General features: G+C 56.3%; 1 protein-coding gene across 1 annotated transcript in view; it reads right to left on the bottom strand.

The window, feature by feature from the left end:
• GMCL1 (germ cell-less 1, spermatogenesis associated) overlaps positions 1-26,496 on the bottom strand; it is a 28,772-nt gene that overhangs the window by 1,496 nt on the left and 780 nt on the right. Inside the window, exons 2-14 of the mRNA XM_054396644.1 lie at positions 26,118-26,141; positions 25,646-25,769; positions 22,306-22,402; positions 21,478-21,575; positions 20,894-21,006; positions 19,736-19,801; positions 19,122-19,206; positions 18,817-18,907; positions 17,746-17,886; positions 10,981-11,050; positions 4,520-4,595; positions 3,234-3,379; positions 2,406-2,493 (exon numbers count right to left, since the gene is read on the bottom strand). Of these exons, the coding sequence (XP_054252619.1) occupies positions 2,406-2,493; positions 3,234-3,379; positions 4,520-4,595; positions 10,981-11,050; positions 17,746-17,886; positions 18,817-18,907; positions 19,122-19,206; positions 19,736-19,801; positions 20,894-21,006; positions 21,478-21,575; positions 22,306-22,402; positions 25,646-25,769; positions 26,118-26,141 (1,219 nt within the window). The remainder of the gene's footprint in view (positions 1-2,405; positions 2,494-3,233; positions 3,380-4,519; positions 4,596-10,980; positions 11,051-17,745; positions 17,887-18,816; positions 18,908-19,121; positions 19,207-19,735; positions 19,802-20,893; positions 21,007-21,477; positions 21,576-22,305; positions 22,403-25,645; positions 25,770-26,117; positions 26,142-26,496) is intronic.

Raw genomic sequence — 26,496 nt, 5'->3', positions numbered from 1 at the left:
AACACCTCCAGAGATGGGGACTCCACCACTTCCCTGGGCCAATCCCTGACCACTATTGCTGCAAGAAATTTTTCCTCATCTCCAACCTAAGCCTCCCCTTGCACAATTCCAGGCCATTTCCTCTCCTTCCATCACCTGGGAGCAGAGCCCAACCCCCTCCCCTGGCTCCAGCCTCCTCTCAGGAGCTGTAGAGAGCAATGAGGTCTCCCTCAGCCTCCTCTTCTCCAGCCTCAACCCCCCCAGCTCCCTCAGCTGCTCCTCCCCAGCCTCTTCTCCAGACCCTTCCTCAGCTCTGTTCCCTTCTCTGGCCCTGCTCCAGCCCTCAAGGTCCTTCTGGGAGTGAGGGGCACAAAACTGACCCCAGATTCAGGGTGTGGCCTCCCCAGTGCCCAGCACAGGGACACAATTCCTGCACAACTGTCCCTGCTCCAGGCCAGGCTGCTGGTGCCCTTCTTGGTCACAGCACAGACACTACCACTGTGCTGTTACTCCAGGCAGAAGTTCCCTGGCACAGATGTTTACAGCATGGCACAGACATAGGAAATGGCTGAGCAAGCTTTGGGGGGCATGAAGAGGAGTGAGGGCAAGGGAGGTTCTGCTGCCCCTCTGCTCTGCTCTGCCCTGGGCAGGCCACAGCTGCAGTCCTGCCTCCAGGTCTGGGCTCCCCAGTTGCAGAGCCTGGGAAGTGCTGGAGAGAGTCCAGGGCAGGCTGGGAAGCTGCTGAGGGGCCTGGAGCAGCTCTGGGAGGAGCAAAGGCTGAGAGCCCTGGGGCTGAGAGCCTGCAGAAGAGCAGCCCCAGAGGGGAGCTGAGCAATGCTCAGCAAGAGCTAAAGGAGCTGTGGGGGGCAAGAGGCTGGGGCCAGGCTCTGCTCACTGGTGCCCAGGGACAGCACAAGGGGCAAGGGGCACAGACTGGCACCCAGGAGGTGCCACCTGGAGAGGAGGAGAAAGTTGTTTGTTGTGAGGGTGCTGGAGGGCTGGAGCAGGCTGCCCAGAGAGGTTGTGGAGTGTCCTTGTGTGGAGAGCTTCCAACCCCCCCTGGGCACTGTGCCCCTGGGCAAGCTGCTGTGGGTGCCCTGCTGGAGCAGGGGGGTTGGGCTGGGGGAGCTCCAGAGCTCCCTTCCCACCCACACCATTCTCTGAAGCTTTGCCTTCAAGCCCACTGGAAAGAAAAGAGCAACTTCCTGCTGCTCCCAGCATCAGGGGCTTCACCCCTCAGGCTCTGAGGCCAATCACACTTCGGTGGTTGGAATTTTGTTTGCCATTTACCCTAGGAACTGGGTTTGGGCAGAAAGCAAAATGAAACTTGATCCTGCAGTAAGGAAGGTGTTGACAGGAGAAGCTTGCTCTGCACTCCCCAGCTCCATATCACTGCTGATCAGGACCTTGCTGAGCTCTGCTGTCCCAGGGGGGTAGCAATGAGCACATTCTGCTCTGCAAAGGTCACTCCCCTCCGAGGCTTTGGTTTCTTTTTCGCAGTGTCATAAACACCACCCCTGAGCAACAGCCAGAGAGGTTCTCCTAATCAGCTTCAGCTCACAACAGAGAATTCAAAGCAGCTGCCAGCTTGCCTCAGTGAGCAGGGCCCATGGCTGTGTCCTCCCCAGCACCAGGAAAGGGAGCAGCCACCCAGCAGAGCTCCACACCATGGCAGCTGACTGCAAAGCACAGCAGGGTTTGGGTTGGAAGGGACCTGAAGGATCTGGGGACACCCAGTTCTGGTGCTGGTCCCCAGTGTAAGGAGGACATGGAGGTGCTGGAGTAGGTCCTGGAGGCCACACAGATGATCAGAGGGCTGGAGAACCTCCCCTGTGAAGCCAGGCTGGGAGAGTTGGAGCTGCTCAGCCTGGAGAAGAGAAGGCTCCAGGGAGACCCCAGGGAGCTGCATTTCAATATCTGCAGGGGACCTGCAGGCAGGCTGGGGAGGGACTGCTCAGAAGGGGCTGTGGGGATAGGACCAGTGGCAATGGTTTGGAACTGGAGCAGGGCAGAGTTAGGTTGGACATCAGGAGGGAGTTGTGCACAGTGAGGGTGGGGAGACACTGGGACAGGCTGCCCAGGGCTGGGGTTGAGGCTCCATCCCTGCAGACAGAGCCTGGCTGTGTCCCTGGGCAGCCTGATCCAGCTGGAGATGTCCCTGCTGGGTGCAGGGGGTTGGACAAGATGCCCTTGGAGGGTCCCTTCCCACCTGCTGCACTCTGTGACTCTGTGAACCCTCACAGTGCCCTGCTCTGGTTACACTGCAAACCCTACCCCCACCTCCCACCACCTGCTGCAAATTCCACACAAGCAACCACCCTGAGGAGGAGAAGTCCTCTTCAGCAGCACTGCTGACTTCTCAGCATTTTTCTCATGCCTTGGACTTCACAATTCAGGTTGCCCAGCACGAAGAGCCCCAAACATACCTGATCCTTCTCAAGGGTGAGGATCTGATACCCTGTGGTTCTGCTGCAGATAACTTTCCCACTGCTATCAAAAGAGGCCAGACGTAACCTAGGGACACAACAACAGCTGCTTTAGCCTCCTACAGCTGAAGGTTTCCAGCACCAGGAGTTTCTCCTGAGGAGACAGAATAAAAGTTTTAAGTGTAAGGAACTTGGTGGCAGCAAATCATCCAGCTCTGGGAGCCCCAGCACAAGAGAGACATGGACCTGCTGCAGAGAGTTCAGAGGCCACCAAGATAGGCACTGGCAGCCCAGAGGTCAAGGGCAGCCTGGGCTGCATCCAAAGCAGTGTGGCCAGAGATGGAGAGAGGATCCTGCCCCTCTGCTCTGGGGAGACCTCCCCTGCAGGGCTGCGTCCAGATATGGGGTCCCCAGCACAAGGACCTGGTCCAGAGGAGACCACAGAGATGATCAGAGGGCTGAAGAACCTCAGCTGTGGGGACAAGCTGGGAGAGTTGGGACTGTTCATCCTGGAGAAGAGAAGGCTCCAGGGAGACCTCAGAGCTGCATTTCAGTACCTCAAGGGGACCTACAGGCAGGCTGGGGAGGGGCTGTGGGGATAGGGCGAGGGGCAATGGTTTGGAACTGCAGCAGGGCAGAGTTAGGTTGGACATCAGGAGGGAGTTGTGCACAGGGAGGGTGGGGGGACACTGGGACAGGCTGCCCAGGGCTGGGGTTGAGGCTCCATCCCTGCAGACAGAGCCTGGCTGTGTCCCTGTGCAGGCGGATCCAGCTGGAGCTGTCCCTGCTGAGGGCAGGGGCTGTGCAGGACGGCGCCGGGGTGCTGACCGGAAGGCGATGCTGCGGCGCGGCTGCAGGCTGACGCTGGCGCTGCAGGGCTGGTTCAGAGTGTTCCTCTTGAAGACGATGTAGCGATTGGTGTAGGTCACCAGCAGGTCAAAGCCGAAGGTGAAGCCTGTCCAGCGCCAGCAGTACTGCAGAGCAGGAGAGAACAGGCCTGAGGGGTGAGCAGCACTTCAGGGACTCACAGAATGGGTTGGGTTGGAAGGGATCTCAAAGCTCATCCAGCCCCAAGCCCCTGCCATGGGCAGGGACACCTCCCACCAGCCCAGGCTGCTCAGGGCCTCATCCAGCCTGGCCCTGAACACCTCCAGGCAGGAGGCAGCCACAGTCTCCCTGGGCAACCTGTGCCAGTCTCTCCCCACCCTCACTCTCAACAATTTCTTCCTCATGTCTCCTCTCTCCCAGCTCAAAGCCATTGTCCCTCATCCTGGCACTCCCAGCCCTTGTCCCAAGTCCCTCCCCAGCTCTCCTGCAGCCCTTTCAGGTACTGGAAGGCTGCTCTGAGGTCTCCCTGGAGCCTGCTCTCCAGGCTGCTCTTCAGAGAATCAAGCACAATGTGTCCAGGGCTAGGGAGGTTCTCCTGCCCCTCTGCTCTGCCCCCTGAGACCACAGCTGCAATCCTGTGCCCAGTTCTGGACTCTCCAATTCAAGAGAGACAGAGACCTGCTGGGGATAGTCCAAGGGAGAGCCAGGAGGATGATTTGGGGACTTGAGCATCTCCCCTGTGGAGAGAGACTGAGAGCCCTGGGGCTGTTTAGTCTGGAGAGGAGAAGGCTGAGAGGGATCTGATCAATGTCTATCAATAGCTGAGGGCTGGGGGCAAGGGGAGCAGGCCAAGCTCTGTTTGGGGGTGTGCAGTAATGAGACAAGGAGCAATGGAGACAAACTGGAACAGGGAAGGTTTCACCTCAAGAGGAGGAGAAACAACTTTGGTAGGAGGGCAACAGAGCCCTGGAGCAGGCTGCCCAGAGAGGCTGTGAAGGAGTCTCCTTCTCTGGACACATTCCAAACCCACCTGGGTGCCTTCCTGTGCAGACTGCCCTGGGTGCCCCTGCTCTGGCAGGGCCTTGGACTGGATGATCTCTGGAGGTCCCTTCCAACCTCTGCTGTTCTGTGCAATTCCTGACGCAGCACACACAGACCAATTCCATGCCCTCAGTGCAGCAGCCTTGTGCTGCAGTCTGACAAAGAAGGCCTACAAGCCCTGCAAACACTCAGCATGTCCAAGACAGGTCCAGTTGTGCAGAGCCTCAGCCCTGGGCCATACTTACATCACCATCCTTGGCCAGCTTTCGACCACACCTCATGCTGTTTCCTTCCAGTTCCTCTTTATTTATTTCCTGAGGCCTACAACAAAACAAAAGTGCATCCTTGAGGACAGTGGAAGGGCTCAGGGTGGTGCTTTCAGAGAATCAGAGTTGTTGAGGCTGAGAGATACCTTTCAGGTTATTCAGTCCAACCCTGAGCCCAGCACTGCCCCAGGGTACCACCACCCCATGGCCCTCTGGAACCCCTCCAGGGATGGGGACTGCACCACTGCCCTGGGCAGCCTGGGCCAGGCCTGCACAACCCTTTCCAGGAGGAAATTGTTCCTCATGGCCAACCTGAACCTCCCCTGGGACAACCTGAGGCCATTTCCTCTCATTCTGTCACTTGTTCCTTGGGAGCAGAGCCCAACTCCCCCTGGCCCCAGCCTCCTCTCAGGAGCTGCAGAGAGCAATGAGGTCTCCCACAGCCTCCTCTTCTCCAGCCTCAACCCCCCCAGCTCCCTCAACTGCTCCTCCCCAGCCTCTTCTCCAGACCCTTCCCCAGCTCTGTTCCCTTCTCTGGCCCTGCCCCAGCCCTCAAAGTCCTTCTGGCAGTGAAGGGCCCAGAACTGAGCCCAGAACTCGAGGTGTGGCTCATGTCCATTTCCTGTGCACACAGAGCAGAGCTCCAGCAAAGGGCTGCAGAGCAGCAGTGCTGTGGAGAAGCAGCCCCAGAGAGCTTGTGGAAGATTTCTCAAGCAGCTGGGTTACAAAAAGTTCACCACAGTGGTCATGGATTGCCATGAGCTCTGGAAACTGTCACCCTACACCAAGGTGAACTTGGTACACTCAACAGTTTCCACTGCTGCTTTGCCACCCAGAACAGCCTGGCAGAGCCAGCAGCAGTCACCAGCCTTGGATTTCCAGGGCTGTGTTCATAAATTACATGGAACGGGTTGGGGTGGAAGGGACCTCAAAGCTCATCCAGCTCCAAGCCCCTGCCATGGGCAGGGACACCTCCCACCAGCCCAGGCTGCTCAGGGCCTCATCCAGCCTGGCCCTGAACACCTCCAGGCAGGAGGCAGCCACAGCCTCCCTGGGCAACCTGTGCCAGTCTCTCCCCAGCATCACTCTCAAGAATTTCTTCCTCATCTCCAGTCTCAGTCTCCTGTCTCCCAGCTCAAAGCCATTGTCCCTCATCCTGGCACTCCCAGCCCTTGTCCCAAGTCCCTCCCCAGCTCTCCTGGAGCCCTTCAGGTACTGGAAGGCTGCTCTGAGGTCTCCCTGGAGCCTTCTCCTCTCCAGCCTGAACAGCCCCAACTCTCCCAGCCTGGCCCCACAGGGGAGGTTCTGCAGCCTCTGCTCATCTTGGTGGCCTCCTCTGCATCACCCTACTCTGTCAGCTAAGCAGAGGTCCCCATGCTAAGCAAACCCATCCAAGCTGTGCTCTCAGCAGCACTGCTGATGGAGCTGACCTCAATTCCAGCCCTAGTGATAAATTATTTCTGTTTCATTAGTGACACAGAATGCAGACACCAGTCCATGATGCTCAGACACAACTATTCCCTCCCTCAGCTCCTGCAGCAGCCTCACCAAACCAGAGCCCTCAGCTCTGAAAGCCCTCCAGGGATGGAGACTCCACCACTGCCCTGGACAGCCTGGGCCAGGCCTTGACAACCTCTTGTCCTGTCACTTGTTCCTAGGGAGCAGAGCCCAACCCCCCCTGGCTCCAGCCTCCTCTCAGGAGCTGTAGAGAGCAATGAGGTCTCCCTCAGTCTCCTCTTCTCCAGCTCCCTCAGCTGCTCCTCCCCAGCCCTGCTCTCCAGACCCTTCCCCAGCTCTGTTGCCCTTCTCTGGCCCTGCTCCAGCCCTCAATCCTTCTGGCAGTGAGGGGAAAGATGAACAGCCTTGAGTACAGCTGGGCTGAGCACACCACTGACCCTTCTGTGAGCAGAGCTTCCAGTACATGACCTCCCTGGATCCTTCCCATCCCAAACTGTCCCATGAACAAAACTCCCAGCTTTAACCACTCAGAGCAGCCCAGGAGATGCCTAGTGAGCTGCCAAGTTCTGCACCAGTGCCAGGGACTAGAAAGGATTCAGCCATGCAGGTGGCTGCTGCCCTGCATCTGCACCTGGTAGGCTATGAAAACAGAGCCTTGCTCATGGGGTGCAAAAGTAGAGTCACAGAATGCAGCAGGTTGGAAGGAACCCTCCAAGGGCATCTTGTCCAACCCCCTGCACTCAGCAGGGACAGCTCCAGCTGGATCAGGATGCCCAGGGACACAGCCAGACTCTGTCCACAGGGATGGGGCCTCAACCCCAGCCCTGGGCAGCCTGTCCCAGTGTCTCCCCACCCTCACTGTGCACAACTCCCTCCTGATGTCCAACCTAACTCTGCCCTGCTCCAGTTTCAAACCCTTGCCCCTGGTCCTATCCCCACAGCCCCTTCTGAACAGTCCCTCCCCAGCCTGCCTGCAGGTCCCCTGCAGGTATTGAAATGCAGCTCTGAGATCTCCCTTGGAGCCTTCTCCAGGCTCAACAGCCCCAACTCTCCTCCCAGCCTGTCCCCATAGCAGAGCTTCTCCAGCTCTCTGATCATCTTTGTGGCCTCCTCTGGACCTTCTCCATCAGCTCCAGGCCTCTCTTGTGCAGGGGGCCCACAGCTGGACACAGCCCTGCAGGTGAGGTCTCAGCAGAGCAGAGGGGGCAGGATCCCCTCTCTCCCATCTCTGGCAATGGGCACTGGCAGTGCCCATTGCTGGCTCCTTTCCAGCTTCTCCCCCACCTCCACCTTCAGGTCTCCCATCTCCTGTAGCATCTCTGGGAAGACAGGAGTCAAGGTGGCAGTGCAGGCAGAGCTGCACAAAGCAGGAGTTGCTCTTCTTGCCCCAATGTCCACAAACCTTTGCTTCAACACAAAGGAACAGTTGCACATCCTCCCTCCCAAGCCCTCTGAGCCACAGGCCTCTCCTTGCAGGGTGCCAAGAAGCCAAGGCAATGAGCTCAGCACATCACTGACAGCTGAGCTGCTTGGGGATCATGAGCTGTGGCCTGGAGCCACCACAGCTGAGCTGCAGAGAGCCACAGGGGAACACTCCATGGGCACCCCCCTACCCCCCCTCTGCCTCCCACACAGCTCCAGAGAACACCAAGTCCAAGGACAAGCAGCCCAGCCTCAAACTCACAGCAGCCTGGATGCCACCCTGGAAGCTACTGAAAGTCAGAGAGAAGAAACTCTGCAGTTCTGCTACCCACTGCTGCCAGGGAAAGGCCTTGGCAATGAACACTGCACCCAGCTCTGGTGTCCCCAGCAGGAGAAGGACACAGAGCTGTGGAGTGAGGCCAGAGGAGGCCACAAAGATGATCCCAGGGCTGGAGCAGCTCTGCTGTGAGCACAGGATGAGGGAGCTGGGGGTGTGCAGCCTGGAGAGGAGAAGGCTCCAGGGGCACCTCAGAGCTGCCTGCCAGGACCTGAAGGGATCCTGCAGGAAGGCTTCAGAGGAACTTTTGCTGAGGGTGTCCAGAGCCAGGCCAAGGGGGAATGGTTTGGAGCTGAGGCAGAGCAGGGTTAGAGCAGAGCTGAGGAAGTTCTTCGTTGCAAGGGTGGTGAGAGTCTGGCACAGGCTGCCCAGGGAGGCTGTGGCTGCCTCCTGCCTGGGGGTGTTCAAGGCCAGGCTGGAGGAGGTGGGTTTGGCAGGGTTGGGTTAATGTTTGGACCTGAAGATCTGAAAGGTCTCTTCCAGCCCAAATGAGTCCAGGCCTCTCTCACTTCCCAGCCTGCAGTGAGGTGCAGCCATCACTGACCAAACTCCCTCACGTCTGCCCAGCCACTGCTGGGCCAATGGAACCAGGAGAGAACAAAGAAATCTGTTCCCTTTCAAAACTCAGTGAACCAGGATCCTGTAACCTCCTGACCTGACAATTATTGCTCACAAAGCACATCAAGAACTGAGAGAAGATAAAGGCAGTAACAGAGGAGACCCTGAGCTAGTTGGCTGATAGCACCAGACTGGGAGCAGTGCCTGACACCCCCAGGCTGTGCTGGCATCCAGGGAGCCCTGGGCAGGCTGCAGAGCTGGGGAAGAGAAACCTCAGGAGGTTCAAAAGCAGGGCAAGGGCCTGCTGGGAAGCAGCTGCAGGAGAAGGAGCTGGGAGTGCTGGGGGCCAAGAAAGTGCCCAGGAGCCAGCAATGTGCCCTGGGGGGCAAGAAGGCCTCAGTGGTGTCCTGGGGGGCATGGAGAAGAGTGTGGGCAGCAGGGCAAGGGAGGTTCTGCTGCCCCTCTGCTCTGCTCTGCCCTGGGCAGGCCACAGCTGCAGTCCTGCCTCCAGGTCTGGGCTCCCCAGTTGCAGAGCCTGGGAAGTGCTGGAGAGAGTCCAGGGCAGGCTGGGAAGCTGCTGAGGGGCCTGGAGCAGCTCTGGGAGGAGCAAAGGCTGAGAGCCCTGGGGCTGAGAGCCTGCAGAAGAGCAGCCCCAGAGGGGAGCTGAGCAATGCTCAGCAAGAGCTAAAGGAGCTGTGGGGGGCAAGAGGCTGGGGCCAGACTGCTCACTGGTGCCCAGGGACAGGGCAAGGGGCACAGAATGGCACCCAGGAGGTGCCACCTGGAGAGGAGGAGTTTGTTGTGAGGGTGCTGGAGGGCTGGAGCAGGCTGCCCAGAGAGGTTGTGGAGTGTCCTTGTGTGGAGAGCTTCCAACCCCCCCTGGCCATGGTGCCCCTGGGAAGCTGCTGGAGCAGGAGGTTGGGCTGGATGAGCTCCAGAGGTCCCTTCCAATCTACACTGTGCTGGGATTCTGCCATAGTTTCCATATTTAGAAAGAGATTAAGGGACTTGGCTCAGTGTGAGGTGGCACTGGAACAAGGGCAAGAAGGGAAGCAGTCTGTGATCACACCCAGGCAGGATTCACTCAGTTAGGTGCCCTGCTGCCCAAACCACCACCACCTCCAGAAAGCCAAGTCTGCAGCAGGCAGGGGGGCACAGGCAGCAGCCAGGGGGGCACAGCTGCCAGGGAAGCTCCTCATGGCAGTGCAATGCCAGGAGTGCAGCACCGATTCTGGGAAGGAGGAAAGGCAGGAGACAGCCAGGATCAGGGGAAGCAGAGGGTCTGTGGTGTGGAGATGGCTGCAGTCAGTGCTTAGGAGGAGGAGGTGGCCCTGCAGGGAGCTGTCAAACAGGAGCACTGGGAGGGGGAAGGCTGTGCCATCAGGCAGGAACAAGGTGAACACATCACTGGGTGCCAAGTCCTGCTGGGTGCTGGGCCTGGGAGACTGGGAGGGGAGAGGCAGGACAAAGGTTAGCATGGAGCTAGCTCTGCATCAACAGAACTTGACAGGTTGTTGTATGGGGATACAGTGACAGGCACACCACAGCCTCTTGCACACCTAGCCCAGAGAGGAGGCAGGCAGCGGGGCACCGAGCAGGCAGGCAGGCAGGGGGGCACCGAGCAGGCAGGCAGGCAGGCAGCGGGGCACCAGGCAGGCAGGCAGGCAGGCTGCGGGGCACCAGGCAGGCAGGCAGGCAGGCAGGCAGGCAGGCTGCGGGGCACCAGGCAGGCAGGCAGGCAGGCAGGCAGGCAGGGGGGCACCGAGCAGGCAGGCAGGCAGGCAGCGGGGCACCGGGCAGGCAGGCAGGCAGGCAGGGGGGCACCGGGCAGGCAGGCAGGCAGGCAGGGGGGCACCGGGCAGGCAGGCAGGCAGGCTGCGGGGCACCAGGCAGGCAGGCAGGCAGGCAGGCTGCGGGGCACCAGGCAGGCAGGCAGGCAGGCAGGCAGCGGGGCACCCGGCAGGCAGGCAGGCAGCGGGGCACCCGGCAGGCAGGCAGGCAGCGGGGCACCCGGCAGGCAGGCAGGCAGCGGGGCACCAGGCAGGCAGGCAGCGGGGCACCAGGCAGGCAGGCAGGCAGCGGGGCACCAGGCAGGCAGGCTGCGGGGCACCAGGCAGGCAGGCAGGCTGCGGGGCACCAGGCAGGCAGGCTGCGGGGCACCAGGCAGGCTGCGGGGCACCAGGCAGGCTGCGGGGCACCAGGCAGGCTGCGGGGCACCAGGCAGGCAGGCAGGCTGCGGGGCACCAGGCAGGCAGGCAGGCTGCGGGGCACCAGGCAGGCAGGCAGGCAGCGGGGCACCGAGCAGGCAGGCAGGCAGCGGGGCAGGAGGGTTCTTCTCCATCTGCTGCACTCTTTCTTCAGATCTGAGGCTAACAAGTTCCCCTTGCACAGCCTGGGCACACATCCCTGGCACAGCCTGCTGAGCAGTGCTAACAGCACAGAACATCCCTCCCCAGCCTTCGCCTCTGCTCACAGCACTCAGAGCTCTGCTGTCTGAAGGACAGGAGCTCAGCCAGCCCGAGGGGACAGCCTGCTCCAGAGAGCTCACAGCCACTCCAGTGTGCTCCCCCCACTGCTCTCCAGGGAGCTCCCCTCGGGTCAGAATGGAAGGGGAGGAAGGGTTCCAATGGAAGAGAGAAAGGAAGGCAAGCTGAGCAGTACCTACCCAGTGTCATTGTCCTGTTCTGCTCTGAGCATGGCAAACCACTGCTGTTTGTAAACAGAGCACAGCCACTCTACAACCAAAAAAACACAAATCAGCTGGGAGGGGTCTCTGCAGCTGGGGAGGGGGCATGGATGGTCATCAACATCTGAAACACAGACAGCAAATGGCACTGGAATCACCAAGGGGCATGAACTGCTGGGCTGAGCAAAGCTGGCCCTGGGCTGCTGCACCACCAGGCCGCAGGAGCAGCGGGACAGGCACCAAGCAGCAGCTCACAGCAGGGAACTCAGGGCTGCAGCAGCTCAGCATTGACCACTGCCTGGGATGGAGCCCAGCTCCAGCCCTCAGCACCCACAGCCCTACCCAGCTCCGGCCCCCAGCACCCACAGCCCTGCCCAGCTCCGGCCCTCAGCACCCACAGCCCTGCCCGCCTCCGGCCCTCAGCACCCACAGCCCTGCCCGGCTCAGACCCCCAGCACCCACAGCCCTGCCCGGCTCAGCACCCACAGCCCTGCCCAGCTCCGGCCCCCAGCACCCACAGCCCTGCCCAGCTCCGGCCCCCAGCACCCACAGCCCTGCCCAGCTCCGGCCCCCAGCACCCACAGCCCTGCCCAGCTCCGGCCCTCAGCACCCACAGCCCTGCCCGGCTCCGGCCCTCAGCACCCACAGCCCTGCCCGGCTCCGGCCCTCAGCACCCACAGCCCTGCCCGGCTCCGGCCCCCAGCACCCACAGCTCTGCTCCCAAGCTCTGGGGAGGAGATGCTGCTTTCTAACCCCCACCAGACCTCCACACAAGCTAAACAAGAAGGAAAGAGAATCAAAAGGTAAAGGAGGCAGTGACTCAGCAGGGACACAGCAGAAGCAAACAGGAATTGTCCCCTACCAGGAACAGCCACAAATCAGGGCTTCCTGAGAGCCATCAAGATTTTATCAGCTGCAGCCAAGGAGTAAACCTAAACAAAAACTGATCCAGGTCCTAAGGCAGGTCCACAGAAGGGCTCAGAGGCACCCAGCAGCACAGCCTGTGAGTTCAGTGAGCACACAAGGTCATGGAGGAAAAGAAAGCCTGTGGAAGAGTGCCCTGAGATGGCAGGGGGAAGCCCTCTCCCCCCAGAACAGGCACTGATGGAGGTGAGAGAAGGGAGAAGCAGCGAGATCAAAGTGCTGAGACAGTTTTGTAGGTCCCAGATGCAAGAATTAAAGCCAGGCCTTGCCCTGCTAGCTCCAGAGTGAAGATGAGAGTGCAACAGGACCAGAAGAGAGATTGACCAAAGCACTGTGGAAAGTATAAAACCAAGGGGAGGAACAGAGAATGGAGGTGAGAGAAGGGAAACCAAATGAGATCAGAAGGCAGAGCAGCTTCTCTTGCACCAATCTATTTCAGCTGCCATTGTTCAACCCTAGCTAACAGTGAACCCTTCTTCCAGACACCACCACTTTGTGTTTCTCTCAAACCTTTTCTGTGCACACAAGGAACAAACTCTCTGCTCTGAATCCCTCCTGCAGCATTAAAACTTTCTCCAACAACCAGACAAGGTGGAGAAAAGAAAAAGAGAAGACATCACTTCCTTCAGCTGCTCAACATGGTCTGCTTCACCTCCCACCACAGCACAGACCACCCAGCAGTCTCCACCTTTGTGGACCCTCTGCCCCCAAACACAGGGTGCTGGGAGCCAACAGCCTGTTTGGAAGTTCACTATCAACAGCTATGGAGGTATGATAAGCCAGCAGTGCCCTCCTGCAGCCCACAGGCAGCTGTGAGCTGGGCTGCAGCCAGAGGAGTGTGGGCAGAGGGCAGGAGAGGGGATTCTGCCCCTGGGCTCTGCTCTGCTCAGACCTCACCTCTAATCCTGCCTCCAGCTCTGCTGTCCCCAGCACAGGAAGGACACAGAGCTGTGGAGTGAGGCCAGAGGAGGCCACAAAGATGATCCAAATGCTGGAGCAGCTCTGCTGTGAGCACAGGCTGAGGGAGCTGGGGGTGTGCAGCCTGGAGAGGAGAAGGCTCCAGGGGCACCTCAGAGCTGCCTGCCAGGACCTGAAGGGATCCTGCAGGAAGGCTGCAGAGGAACTTTTGCTGAGGGTGTCCAGAGCCAGGCCAAGGGGGAATGGTTTGGAGCTGAGGCAGAGCAGGGTCAGAGTGGAGCTGAGGAAGAAGTTGTTGAGTGTGAGGTTGGTGAGAATCTGGCACAGGCTGCCCAGGGAGGCTGTGTTCCTGGAGGTGTTCAGGGCCAGGCTGGATGAGACCTTGAGCAGCCTGGGCTGGTGGGAGGTGTCCCTGCCTATGGCAGGGGCTTGGCACTGGATGAGCTTTGAGGTCCATTCCAACCTGAGCCACTCTAGGATTCTATGAAAAGTTCCTCTCCTTAAGGCAGCTCTTGGCCACACACTGCTGCCAGGTCACAAGCACTAGCAGGTAGTTACCAGCCCTTCATACACACCCAGAGGTCCCCACCTGCTGCTTTGCTTCCCTCCCAGCTCATAGAATCCAAGCCTTTTATTTATCTTTTTTCTTAATTAGCAATCAGTGGGAGAGTCCAAACCTCAGCTGCACTCCTGCACTAAGCACACACTCACACACTGCCATCACCTCACCTCTCACCTACTCCAATCAAGGCTCTTTCAGCTTTTCTCACAGCTTAGCAACTATTCAACCAAGCAAGAGCAAACATTTTGCCCTCTGACACCTTCTGAATTAGGTGAAAATTCTCCACTCTTGGTCAATAAGGACAAAGAATGAATTCCCTGATATCTGAAGAAACACTCTTCCCACTGCTGGCTTTGAGGGAAGTCACAACACTGAGCTCCTGAAAAGCAGCAAGGAAATGCTGGAAGAGTTGGGGCTGCTCAGCCTGGAGAAGAGAAGGCTCCAGGCAGACCTCAGAGCTGCATTTCAATATCTGCAGGGAGCCTACAGGCAGGCTGGGGAGGGACTGCTCAGAAGGGGCTGTGGGGATAGGATGAGAGGCAATGGTTTGGAACTGGAGCAGGGCAGAGTTAGTTTGGACATCAGGAGGGAGTTGTGCACAGTGAGGGTGGGGAGACACTGGGACAGGCTGCCCATCCCTGAAGACATTCAAGGTCAGCCTGGATGTGCCCCTGGGCAGCCTGATCCAGCTGGAGATGTCCCTGCTGAGTGCAAGGAGGGATGCCCTTGGAGGGTCCCTTCCAACCTGCTGCAGTCTGTGACTCTAAATCACAGCTCTAAGGGACATGAAGAGAAGGAAGTCAAGTGCAAGTTTCTGGGTGGCAGCTCCTGATTCACTGCTGATAAAGCCACTTCACAAAGCAATCAGCCCCAGCACTCCCCTGAGGCTCCAGGGGGTCATTCACCCACAGCTATTTGTTTTTATGACAGAATGAAGGACACCTGAGCACTTGGAGTACCATCTGCACCCATCTGGGGTCAACTGCATCCTGTTTACTGCAGCACATCAAACGGAAGGGCAGAGCACTCCCCAGGGCTTGCTGCTGCACAACACAACAGGCTGGGACCTGCTGGAGGCCAGGAACTGCTCCATCTGCCGGCCCCCAGCAGCTGCTGGGCTCTGCGAGGCACTGCCTCCACCTGCTGTTCAGGAACCACTGCAGCAGCCAGGTTTGGGGAAAAAAGAGAGAATGGTTTGGGTTGGAAAAACCTTCTGAGCTCACCCAGTCCAGCATCAACCCAGCACCACCACGGGCACCAACCCATGGCCCCATGGGCCAGGGCCACAGGGTTCTGGAGCACCTCCAGGGATGGAGACACCACCACCTCCCTGGGCAGCCTGTGCCAGTCCCTGACCACTCTTGCAGCAAAGACATTTTTCCTTATGTCCAACCTAACCCTCCTCTGGCACAATTCCAGGACACTTTTTCCTCTTTCCATCAGCTGGGAGCAGAGCCCAACCCCCCCCGGCTCCAGCCTCCTCTCAGGAGCTGCAGAGAGCAATGAGGTCTCCCTCAGCCTCCTCTTCTCCAGCCTCAACCCCCCCAGCTCCATCAGCTGCTGCTCCCCAGCCTCTTCTCCAGACCCTTCCCCAGCTCTGTTCCCTTCTCTGGCCCTGCTCCAGCCCTCAAAGTCCTTCTGGCAGTGAGGCCTTGTTTTGAGCCCTGACATCCCAGTTCCTCTCTACTTGACTTTGTCAGGACTAATGCAGAATCAGTTTCTTCTCCATCTATTAATTCAAACCAAGGTGGGAGCAGGGAGAGCCAGGACATGCAAGCAGGAGAGGCTGCTCCTTTTCCTCAAGGGATGGACAGATTTCTAGTGAGGAAGGAGCCAACATAAGAACCCCTGGCACAGGGAGCTGTGAATCAGCCTCTGGCAGCCACATCCTTCCAATATTTCAGTGCATAGAATGGTTTGGGTTGGAAAGGACCTTAATTATCTGGGGACACCCTGTGCTGGTGCTGGTCCCCAGCACAAGAAGGACCTGGAACTGCTGGAGCATGTCCAGAGGAGGCCACCAAGATGAGCAGAGGCTGCAGAACCTCCCCTGTAGGGCCAGGCTGGGAGAGTTGGGGCTGTTCAGGCTGGAGAGGAGAAGGCTCCAGGGAGACCTCAGAGCAGCCTTGCAGGACCTGAAGGGCTCCAGGAGAGCTGGGGAGGGACTTGGGACAAGGTCTGGGAGTGCCAGGATGAGGGAGAATGGCTTTGAGCTGGGAGAGAGGAGATTGAGACTGGAGATGAGGAAGAAATTCTTTGCAGTGAGGCTGGGGAGAGACTGGCACAGGCTGCCCAGGAAGGCTGTGGCTGCCTCCTGTCTGGGGGTGTTCAGGGCCAGGCTGGATGAGGCCTTGAGCAGCCTGGGCTGGTGGGAGGTGTCCCTGCCCATGGCAGGGGCTTGGAGCTGGATGAGCTTTGAGGACCCTTCCAACCCAACCCATTCTGTGCTTCTCTGACAAGCACACTGGTGGTCAAGAGGTTCTAAGAGTGTCAAAGAGCTCATTAACAACAGGATTAATTGCTATTTGCCAATTACACCTAGAAAGAGACATCAGAGACACAGGGCAGTGGAGAGTTATGGTGAGGACAGGTACAGAGAACTGCAAGCTGCTGCAAGCTGTGCAGATGAGAGCTGGGAAAGCCAACAGCCAGAAGGGAGAGGTGCAAGGTTCAGTGCCAGGACTGAGCTGTGCTGAGGGGACACCAAAATAGGGAGCAAGGAGCCCAGGGACCAAACTCAAGGGTAAGAGCTTGAGGACTGCAAACATTGTCACAAGGAGCACAACTCACTCTGGGGAGGGAGGAAAAGAAAGAGAGCAAAGGAAAACCAAGCAGGAAAAGAAGGGGTGGGAGATCCATGTGACAGGGGATGGGAATGGAGGTGGAGAAGCTCAACTTGAGAGCTCGTTTCCAGCCTAATCATTAATTAGGTTGATTTGTAGCTATCTAAACACATCACTAACATTTATTTCATCTCCTCCACAGCCTCCTAAACATCTGGCAGCAAGCAACAGCTGAAGAGCTGCCAAGAGTTCCCAGCACCTTCTGCTTTGGCTTTTCACTTCCAGGTGTCATTCCAAATCCCACCCAAAGCTACCTGGCTCGTGGTGGAAAGGTAAATGGTGAGAAAACAACTGGGGCCCAGTGAGTTTTGCTCCTTTGAGAGGGCTTTTTGCCCTTTTCAGAGGGTTTGCTGCTCTGTTCAGGGGGTTCCTGCTCTTTCTGAGGTGCTTGCTGCTCTGTTCAGGGGGTTCCTGCTCTTTTTGAGGTGCTTGCTGCTCTGTTCAGGGGGTTCCTGCTCTTTTTGAGGTGCTTGCTGCTCTGTTCAGGGGGTTCCTGCTCTTTTTGAGGTGCTTGCTGCTCTGTTCAGGGGGTTCCTGCTCTTTTTGAGGTGCTTGCTGCTCTGTTCAGGGGGTTCCTGCTCTTTTTGAGGTGCTTGCTGCTCTGGTCAGGGGGTTCCTGCTCTTTTTGAGGTGCTTGCTGCTCTGTTCAGGGGGTTCCTGCTCTTTTGAGGTGCTTGCTGCTCTGTCAGGGGTTCCTGCTCTTTTTGAGGTGCTTGCTGCTCTGTTCAGGGGGTTCCTGCTCTTTTTGAGGTGCTTGCTGCTCTGTTCAGGGGGTTCCTGCTCTTTTTGAGGTGCTTGCTGCTCTGTTCAGGGGGTTCCTGCTCTTTTTGAGGTGCTTGCTGCTCTGTTCAGGGGGTTCCTGCTCTTTTTGAGGTGCTTGCTGCTCTGTTCAGGGGGTTCCTGCTCTTTTTGAGGTGCTTGCTGCTCTGTTCAGGGGGTTCCTGCTCTTTTTGAGGTGCTTGCTGCTCTGTTCAGGGGGTTCCTGCTCTTTTTGAGGTGCTTGCTGCTCTGTTCAGGGGGTTCCTGCTCTTTTTGAGGTGCTTGCTGCTCTGTTCAGGGGGTTCCTGCTCTTTTTGAGGTGCTTGCTGCTCTTTTCAGGGGGTTCCTGCTCTTTTTGAGGTGCTTGCTGCTCTTTGCAGGGGGTTCCTGCTCTTTTTGAGGTGCTTGCTGCTCTGTTCAGGGGGTTCCTGCTCCTTTGAGGTGCTTGCTCTGCTCTTTTCAGGGGGGTCCTGATCTTTTTGAGGGATTTTGTTCCTCTTTTGAGCGTTCTGCTGCATGCCTGGGGCTCTGGGGTCATTTCCACACTGCTAAGGTGCTGTGTGTGTCTGAATCTTCCACCGCCGCCAGCTCTGCTGGCTGCTCAGCCCCAGTGCAGACAGCTCTGAGCTCAACACAGGGGCAGCAAAAGCTGTGAGGGGACCCAGACCTTCCCAGCTGCTCTGGGTGGGATGTGCTGGGAAAAAGCAAGCAGCAGTGGCTGGCTGAGTGCTCACTCACCTGAGGGGATCAGAGCATCTCTCTCGACGATCCTGGCTGACGCCAAGTCACTGATGATGTACTGCAGCCGCAGGTGTGAGAACACAGGCAGGAAGGCTCTGCCCTGCTCTGCCTCCAGGAATGCCACATCCTCCTCAAAATCTGCAGGGCACAGCACCTCATTACAACTTATTTTTTCCCCCCACATCCTTTCCCCTATGTATATCTGGGACTGAGTTTTCAAATGATTAAATCAAAGAGTTCAGATGGACAGGCAACAACTTCCCCCCCACCCCTCCCCCCAAAACCTGCTTGCAGCTAAGATTAGGAAATTGCATTAAATCCCTACAGAGATGTCAAACCAAAGCTTTCCTCTTCTGAATGCCAGAGTGGGTTGGGTTGGAAGGGACCTCAAAGCTCATCCAGCTCCAAGCCCCTGCCATGCCCAGGGACACCTCCCACCAGCCCAGCTTGCTCAGGGCCTCATCCAGCCTGGCCCTGAACACCTCCAGGCAGGAGGCAGCCACAGCCTCCCTGGGCAACCTGTGCCAGTCTCTCCCCAGCCTCACTGGAGAGAATTTCTTCCTCCTCTCCAGTCTCAATCTCCTCTCTCCCAGCTCAAAGCCATTGTCCCTCATCCTGGCACTCCCAGCCCTTGTCCCAAGTCCCTCCCCAGCTCTCCTGGAGGTACTGGAAGACTGCTCTCAGGTCTCCTTGGAGCCTTCTCCTCTCCAGGCTGAACAGCCCCAACTCCCTCAGCCTGTCCCCAACAAAGGGAGGTTCTGCAGCCTCTGACCATCTTCGTGGTCTCCTGACCTGCTCCAGCTCTTGTCCTCCACTAAGGTTTTCCAGTGAGAAGGCAACAGAAGCTCCTCCTGACTGACCAGCAGCCAAAGCAAGCACAGAGTGTGGCTGTGGCTGCTCCTTTGAACACACAGGGACAGAGCAGTGCCAGCTGCCTGCTCACTTCACAACAGCTCCACAATCAGTGACAAAGTGGTCTCAGGGTTTTATAGGTGTTAAGAATCTGCTGCTGGGGACTCTTCCCAGGGGAAACATGGAGGAGAACTGTCCTGTGCCACTGAATCCCACCTTTCCTCCTCTTGGCAAACCAGGCATCAGCTTCAGCTAAGAGCTGCTTCAAAGAGCCATTCCAGGAAGGCACAAGCTGAAGGAACATCCACTGGGAAAAGAAACAGACCCAGGTGAGGTCCTCAAGGGGCTTTGCAAACAAGGAAGAGATTTATTACTGCAGGAATACTTTCATAACCCATTTCTTCCTACAGAGATTCTGATACTCTGCTAAATTCTTTCAGTAAGCACCAAAAGGTTGAAGTTCTGCTACTATTCTAAAGTGCAGCTCCATGGAGCCCCCCAGCAGTCCCTCTGCCAAGTACCTTCTTGAGAGCAGTGTACACATCCATCTCCACTTGCATCACAAACAGGTTGGAGGAGCTGATCAGCTGCTTCATGAGGTTAATGCTGGAAAAGAATTCATAAACTCATGAGATAATAGAGAGAAAAGCAGGGAAGGAAGCAACAGCTCTGTGCTTTGGAACAATCTTAGAATCACAGAATGGTTGGGTTGGAAGGGACCTTCAAGATCATCCAGGTCCAACACCCTGCTATGGGCAGGGACACCTCCCACCAGCCCAGGCTGCTCCAGGCTCCATCCAACCTGGCCTTCAACACTTCCACAACCTCTCCAGGCAACCTGTTTCTGTGCTTCACCACCCTCACTGTCAAGAATGTCTTCCTAATGTCCCAGCTCAATCCAGCTTGAAGCCATCCCCCTTGGCCTATCACTCCATGCCTCTGTAACAAGTCCCTCCCCAGCTCTCCTGTAGTCCCTTCTAAATCCTGGAAGGCAGCTCTAAGGTCTCCCTGGAGCCTTTCTTCTTCAGGCTGAACAGCCCCAGCTCCCTCAGCCTGTTGCCACAGCAGAGATGCTCCAGAGCATGATGAGAGGATCAGGACCTTCAACACTGAAAGATAACCAAAGCCTCCATACCTGAGTTCTTTGAAGAGTTCAACACTCTGGTGAGTCATCAGGTTATTCAAGAGCCACTCAAGGCACCTGGATTAGGAGCAAGGAATTAAAACCTTCATGTTTTATCTGTGGCAACACTCCTGCAGCCATGAGCACACAAACAGGAAGGAGAGCTCTTCCAAAGCAGGAAGTTCACCAGCAAGCCTTCTGCAGCTCTTCAACTTCCATTTAGTTTCTCTCACGGCACAGTGAGAGTCAGTTCAAAGCACTACTAATGCCTCAACAAGTTCTGAGACCACCAGCTCCCAGCAGCAGGAAGCAGTTAGCAGAATCTCAGCATTCTGTGATTGTTCTCCCAACTGTTTGACTCTTGCTAGCTCAAGATAAAGTTCAGCTCAAGTTCTGACCACCAAAGAGACAGAAGAGGCACTGAGCACAGGCAGGACTTCAGGCACAGGAGACTAAAGATATTTACTGCAATACTTCAGTGATTAATTCATTCACAGTAGAGGCCAATCAGCCTCCCCTGATCTGCACCTCTAACAGTGACTGAGGACAGAGAAACTGAAAAACTAAACAGGAGAAGCAGGGCCCAAGACACAGAATGGCTCAGGCTGTAAGGGCCCTCAGAGATATCTCCTCCAACCCCCTGCCATGCCCAGGGACACCTCTCAGCCAGACTCAGCTGCTCAAGGTCTCATCCAGCCTGGCCTTGAACACCCCCAGGCAGGAGGCAGCCACAGCCTCCCTGGGCAGCCTGTGCCAGACTCTCACCATCCTCACACTCAACAACTTCTTCCTCAGCCCCAGCCTAACCCTGCTCTGCCTCAGCTTCAAACCATTCCCCCTTGGCCTGGCTCTGGACACCCTCAAGAAAAGTTCCTCTGCAGCCTTCCTGCAGGATCCCTTCAGGCAGGCCTAAGATCCCCCTAGAGCCTTCTCCTCTCCAGGCTGAACACCCCCAGCTCCCTCACAGCACAGCTGCTCCAGCCCTTGGACCATCTTTGTGGCCTCCTCTGGCCTCACTCCAGCAGCTCTGTGTCCTCCTTCTGCTGGGGACACCAGAACTATCAGCTTAAAAAAGAGAGAGAATAACTCACTTGGGTGATGGTTTTGTGTTTGGAAACCCCCAGTGTCAATTAGCAATGCAGGAAGCAGCTTGGAGAAAGGGATCCTTACTTTTTCTTCACAGAGTCTAGCCCGTAGGTCCCTGCTGAGTTGTAATAACCACAGACAGTTTTTGCATTAATGGTTTCCTTCATTGTTTCACCACATTGCTGGATTAAGCCATCCTGTGGGGAGGAAATAAAAAAAAAAAAAAACAAACCAAGCAAACAAACAAACCCCCACAAATATCCCAAGTTTCCAAAAGGAAGTGGCAAAGACTGAGCAGTTCACAGCCACTTTTCATGCCTGGCCCACACATGCTGACCAGAAAATGCAAACTAAGGTAGCCCAGGAAAAGAGTTTTTAAAAGACTCTCATCCTGGGTAAGAGAAGCTCCAGAAGGTTAATCAGTGCCTACAGGGCAGAACAGAGGAGCTGCTCAGACCTAGTTTAATCTGTTTCTAGACAGGATTCTCAAAGCAGCACTGAGCATCAGAGCTGAATCTTACTCATAGGGTTTGACTTAAAGCCGTGGTGTTAAAGTTGGGGTTTTCCCCTCTTGGTCTGAGGAAGAGCAGGAGGGATTTGTGTGGGAGGATAGATTCTGGTTGTATCTGGAGAGAGAGCAGGAAAGCCCTTGTGTGGTTGGTACTTACAAGCTGCAGCATGCAGGCAGCTGCCAAAAGTGCCACGACTCGGCTGGGCTTTATTAAGACATCATCCCTGTAGAGAGAGCCAAAAGCCACCTGCAGAGCTGAGCAGAAGGACAAGGGTCAGAGCAAGGCATGGCACTGAGCAGGGAGGACCAGAGAACCCTTAAACACAATCACACAATCATGGTTTAGGTTGGAAGGGAGCTCCAAAGCTCATCCAGCCCAACTCCCCTGCACTCAGCAGGGACATCTCCACTGGAGCAGGTTGCTCAGAGCCCTCTGGAGCCTGACCTTGAATATCTCCAGGGATGGAGCCTCAACCACCTCCCTGGGCAACCTGTTGCAGTGTTCCAGCAGCCTCCTGGTGCAGAACTTGTTCCTCACATCCAATCTCAATCTGCTCTGCTCTAATCTCAAACCATTGCCCCTGGTCCAGTCCCTGCAGGCCTTTGGGGACAGTCCCTCTGCAGCCTTCTTGTATCTCCACTCAGGTACTGGAAGGCTGCTCTGAGGGATCCCTGGAGCCTTCTCTTCTCCAGCCTGAACAACCCCAGCTCCCCCAGCCTGTCCCCATAGCAAAGGTATTCCACCCCTGATCATCTTGCTGGCCTCTGGACCCTCCATCAGGTCTATGTTCTTCCTGTGCTGAGGGCTCCAGAGCTGCACACAGCACTGCAGGTGAGGTCTCCCCAGAGCAGAGTAATGCCAGGCTGGAAGGGACTCCAAGGATCACCTGGTCTATGCTTTCTAGGTAACAGTCTAGCTGACAAACCTCTTGTCAGGCTCAGCTTAACCTCTACCTTTATGTTCAGACAGCAGGCTGCCACTTACCTTCTATATCAATGTTTTGGTCAGGAATCTCCAACTCTATGACATTCATGTTTGATTCCTTCCAAGACCCACTGAACATACTGGAAAAGTAGCCTGACTAGAGGAGGGAAGAGAAGAGAAAAAAAGAGCTCAGAGATTTCATTCCAATGAAAACCAGCCCAGTCCAAACCATGACTAATTAGCCTTATGCACAATCCAATGTAGGAAAGGACCTTTCCCCTTCTGACACACTTGGGGAAGGGCTAATTGTGGCTGTTCTATTTCTGAAAAGGGAGAACACAGAGAGGAAAATTGCAAGGCCTCTAATCAGGCAATAAAGAGCTTTAAAGGGCAGAAAAGCCACCTAAGCTCTTTTCCTACAAAGCACACCACTAACGAGGATATAATTAGTCCAACAATTAAATCCTTAATGTTATCAGCAGACACCAAATCCTGCAGGCAGCAGGGGAATGCCAGTTGGAGGGGGAGTTGGAGAGTTGAGGGGGGAGGGAAGCATGCAAGACATACAAATTCCAGTACAAGTTGGAGTCTCATACTGAGGACACACACACACACACCACTGATGGAGAGATACCTGGGATTACACAGTGTAAGGCAAATAAAACTAGAATTGGATAGGATTCCATCCAAATACATTGTGCTACTAGGGTTCCTGCTTTTCCTTCTCAGCAGCAGCTGTGCCCATTATGAGAGGCTATCACTCACTGAAGTTTACCTGAGAGATCAGAAAAATAAGGTCTAGTTGTACAGCACCATCTGCCCTGAGCCCTCCAACTCAGCAGCTCAGCCTGGGGCAGCAAAGAAACATCAAACCCAGCTGGGGCCTCAGTGCCTTGGCTGAAGGTCTCTGCAGCTCTGGGACATCCCCTGGCTGTCACAGCATGGCAGGGGTTGGAAGGCACCTCTGGAGATCATCCAGTCCAACCCCCTGCCAGAGCAGGGCACCCAGGGCAGGGCACACAGAACACATCCAGGAGGCTCTGGAAAGTCTCCAGAGGAGACTCCACAACCTCTCTGGGCAGCCTGCTCCAGGCTCTGCCATCCTCACAGGGACAAAGTTTTCCCTTCTGTTCCCCTGGCACCTCCTCTGCTCCAGCTTGCCCCCAGTGCCCCTTGTGCTGTCCTTGGCCATCCCTGAGCAGAGCCTGGCTCCAGCCCTGCACAGCTTTATCCCCAGCAATGAGGGCAGCCCTCAGGCTCCTCTGCTCCCAGCCCCAGCTCCCTCAGCCTGGCCTCACAGGAGATGTTCCACTGCCTGCAGCAGCTCTGTGCCTCTGGGATGGACTCTCTCAAGCAGTTCCCTGAGGTCCCTCTTGACCTGAGGGGCCCAGAACTGGACACAATGTTCCAGATGTGGCCTCAGCAGGGCAGAGGAGAGGGGGAGGAGAACCTCTCTGACCTCCTCACCACAGCCTTTCTAATCCACCCCAGGATGCCCTTGGCCTTCTTGGCCATTTCTTGACCCATCTTCTCTGCTGCTGTACTCCCCAACAGGACTTCATTCAGCTTGGCAGCCCTCATGAGGCTTAGCTGTGCCAGCTCCTCCATCTCTTGAGAACTGATCATTTCAGTAACAGCAGCAGAAAAAGGAAGTCCTCTCTTGTCACATCTGCCACTCACAGCACAGCAGCACCTTACTGTCCCTTATCAAGCTACAGGTGAACTAAGAAACATCCGGGCTGAGATACCTGCTCCAGGAGGCAGAGGACGAGGGGTAACTTCATGAAGAGTCAAGAGAGAGATTTTTAACCTCTGAAAGTATTTCAGTAGAGTAAGACAATTCCAGTGACCAGGTATGAAAATCTGACTTAGGAGATTTGCCAACCACAAAATTTCACCCCACAAAGATCTCCACAGAACATCACCACAGATCTAAATGCCATGGAATCATTTTGGTTAGAAAAGAGCTTTAACTATTGATTGTTAACCCCAAGTGTCTTCAGAACAATATCCACAGAAGGGGTTCATTACTCAGTTTTGGTCACCAACCCACACTAAGTTTTAAGGAGTAGTTTCAGGACCTTTAGAAGCAGCAACCACAGCATTGCAGTGATCATTAAACACCTCAAGACTGTCAGCCATCTGAGGACAAACCTGCAACTTGCTCACCCTGCTTACGCTGCACAGCATCATCACAGAATGGCTCAGCTTGGAAGGGACCTCAGTGCTCACCTACTGCACCCTCCCCACCACAGGCAGGGACACCTCTCAACTAGACTTGGCTGCCCGTGGCCTCATCCAACCTGGCCTTGGACACCCCCAGGCAGGAGGCTGCCACAGCCTCCCTGGGCAGCCTGTGCCAGACTCTCACCACCCTCCAGCTGACGAACTTCTTCCTCAGCTCCAGCCTAACCCTGCTCTGCCTCAGCTTCCAACCATTCCCCCTTGGCCTGATGCTAAGCACCCTTAGGAAAAGTCCCTTCTAGACACAGCCACAATCCTTCCCTGCTTCTGCCATAGCAAAGGGAAGACAGAGAACAGACAGTGAAGGGAGCTGTGCAGCATCAGTCCCCAAACACAAACACCCAGAGCTTCACCTTAGTGCAAGCCTCACATAAAGCCCTTGCAGAAACATCACCTAGGCAGGCACCAAGACTTATTCTTTTCTAGAGCTTCTGTGCTGCCTTCCTCAAGCAACAAAGCAGCAAGAAGCCTTCATCCACAGATCAACACCAATACAAAGATCTGGCTGCAGCAACTTCACTTCAGGCTTCTCTACCTGGGTCCCACCAAACAGTGCAACTGAACTGGGTCAGCAGCCTCCTTTGCTCTGCAAAAACAATCAACACCTCAGGAGGCTCTCGGGCACGTTCAGTAAACCAGAACCTGTTCTGAGGGCATCAACAGACCATCTGCTGCACTGCCTTCACAGAGGATGAGTGGGCTTAAGAAAATTAAGCAGCAAGAGACAGAGGAGAAACTTCTCAAGCATGAAGCCACAGCTCTGCTTCCAGACCTTCCTATCAACACCAGAACTAAAGCTGTTTAACTGTCTGCATCCACAGCAAGGGTGATTCATGGAGTGGTTTGGGTTAGAAGGGACCTCAAAGCTCATCCAGTTCCAAGCCCCTGCCATGGGCAGGGACACCTCCCACCAGCCCAGGCTGCTCAGGGCCTCATCCATCCTGGCCTTGAACACCTCCAGGCAGGAAGCAGCCACAGCCTCCCTGGGAACCTGTGCCAGTCTCTCCCCACCCTCACTTGAGAATTTCTTCCTAATAGAGCTGAATCTGAACCGTATGGGAGAAAGAAAACAAGCTCAAGTCACACTGAACACTTATCAGGCAGTTTTTAAACTACAAATACAGCTGCTGCTGTGGGTAAGAAGCAAGCTGCTTACCTGACACAAGTATATCTTATGCAAGTTCCACTCCTCTCCCAGAGCACAAATTTTGATGTCACTGTTCTCCCCATTCAAGAACAGAGTCTGATAAATGTACTTAGACGTGCTCTTCAATTTTTTCCTACAGAAAAACAACCCAAATGAAGATATAATCCGTGCTGCTTTTCAGTCACATTCCTATTAAGTCCTTTTTCCTCCCCAGAATGGGCTCCCCCCTCCCGTGCTCACTTCCCTTCTCTTGTTTACTGCAGCTGCTGCTGGGACCTTTCCAGGGCCACACAGTGCTAGGCCCTGCCCCAGCCCCACACCAAATCTTTCCCCATCTGCCCTCACCTCCTTCCTTCACGACAAGGCCCTGAACAGCGGGTCCGGGCCTGGGCCCAAAGCGTCTCAACCTCTGTCCCCATAACGTCCCCTCCCTGACCCTGCCAGGCCCTGAAGCACAGGCTTGGGCCCCAAGTGCTTCAACCTCTGTCCCCTCAACCTCCTGACCCTGCCAGGCTGCTCAAGCCCTTAAGGGCTGCCCCAGGCCCCAGGAGTCTCAACCTCTGTCCCCTCAACCTCCTTCCCCCAAGCCTGTCAGGCCCTGAAGAGCTGTTCCAGGCCCCAAGTGTCTCAACCTCTGTCCCCACAACCTCCTTCCCCCGACCCTGTCAGGCTGCTCAGGCCCTTAAGGGCTGCCCCAGGCCCTAAGCGTCTCAACCTCTGTCCCCTCAATCTCCTTCCCCCGACCCTGCCAGGCCCTGAAGCACAGGCTCGGGCCCCAAGTGTCTCAACCTCTGTCCCCTCAACCTCCTTTCCCCAACCCTGCCAGGCCACTCAGGCCCTGAAGAGCTGCCCCAGGTCCC

The sequence above is a fragment of the Indicator indicator genome, chromosome 38, assembly GCF_027791375.1.
Source record: "Indicator indicator isolate 239-I01 chromosome 38, UM_Iind_1.1, whole genome shotgun sequence".
NCBI lineage: Eukaryota > Metazoa > Chordata > Aves > Piciformes > Indicatoridae > Indicator > Indicator indicator.
Note: the sequence above shows the minus strand (reverse complement) of the source record. Positions and strands in the feature narration are given on the sequence as shown.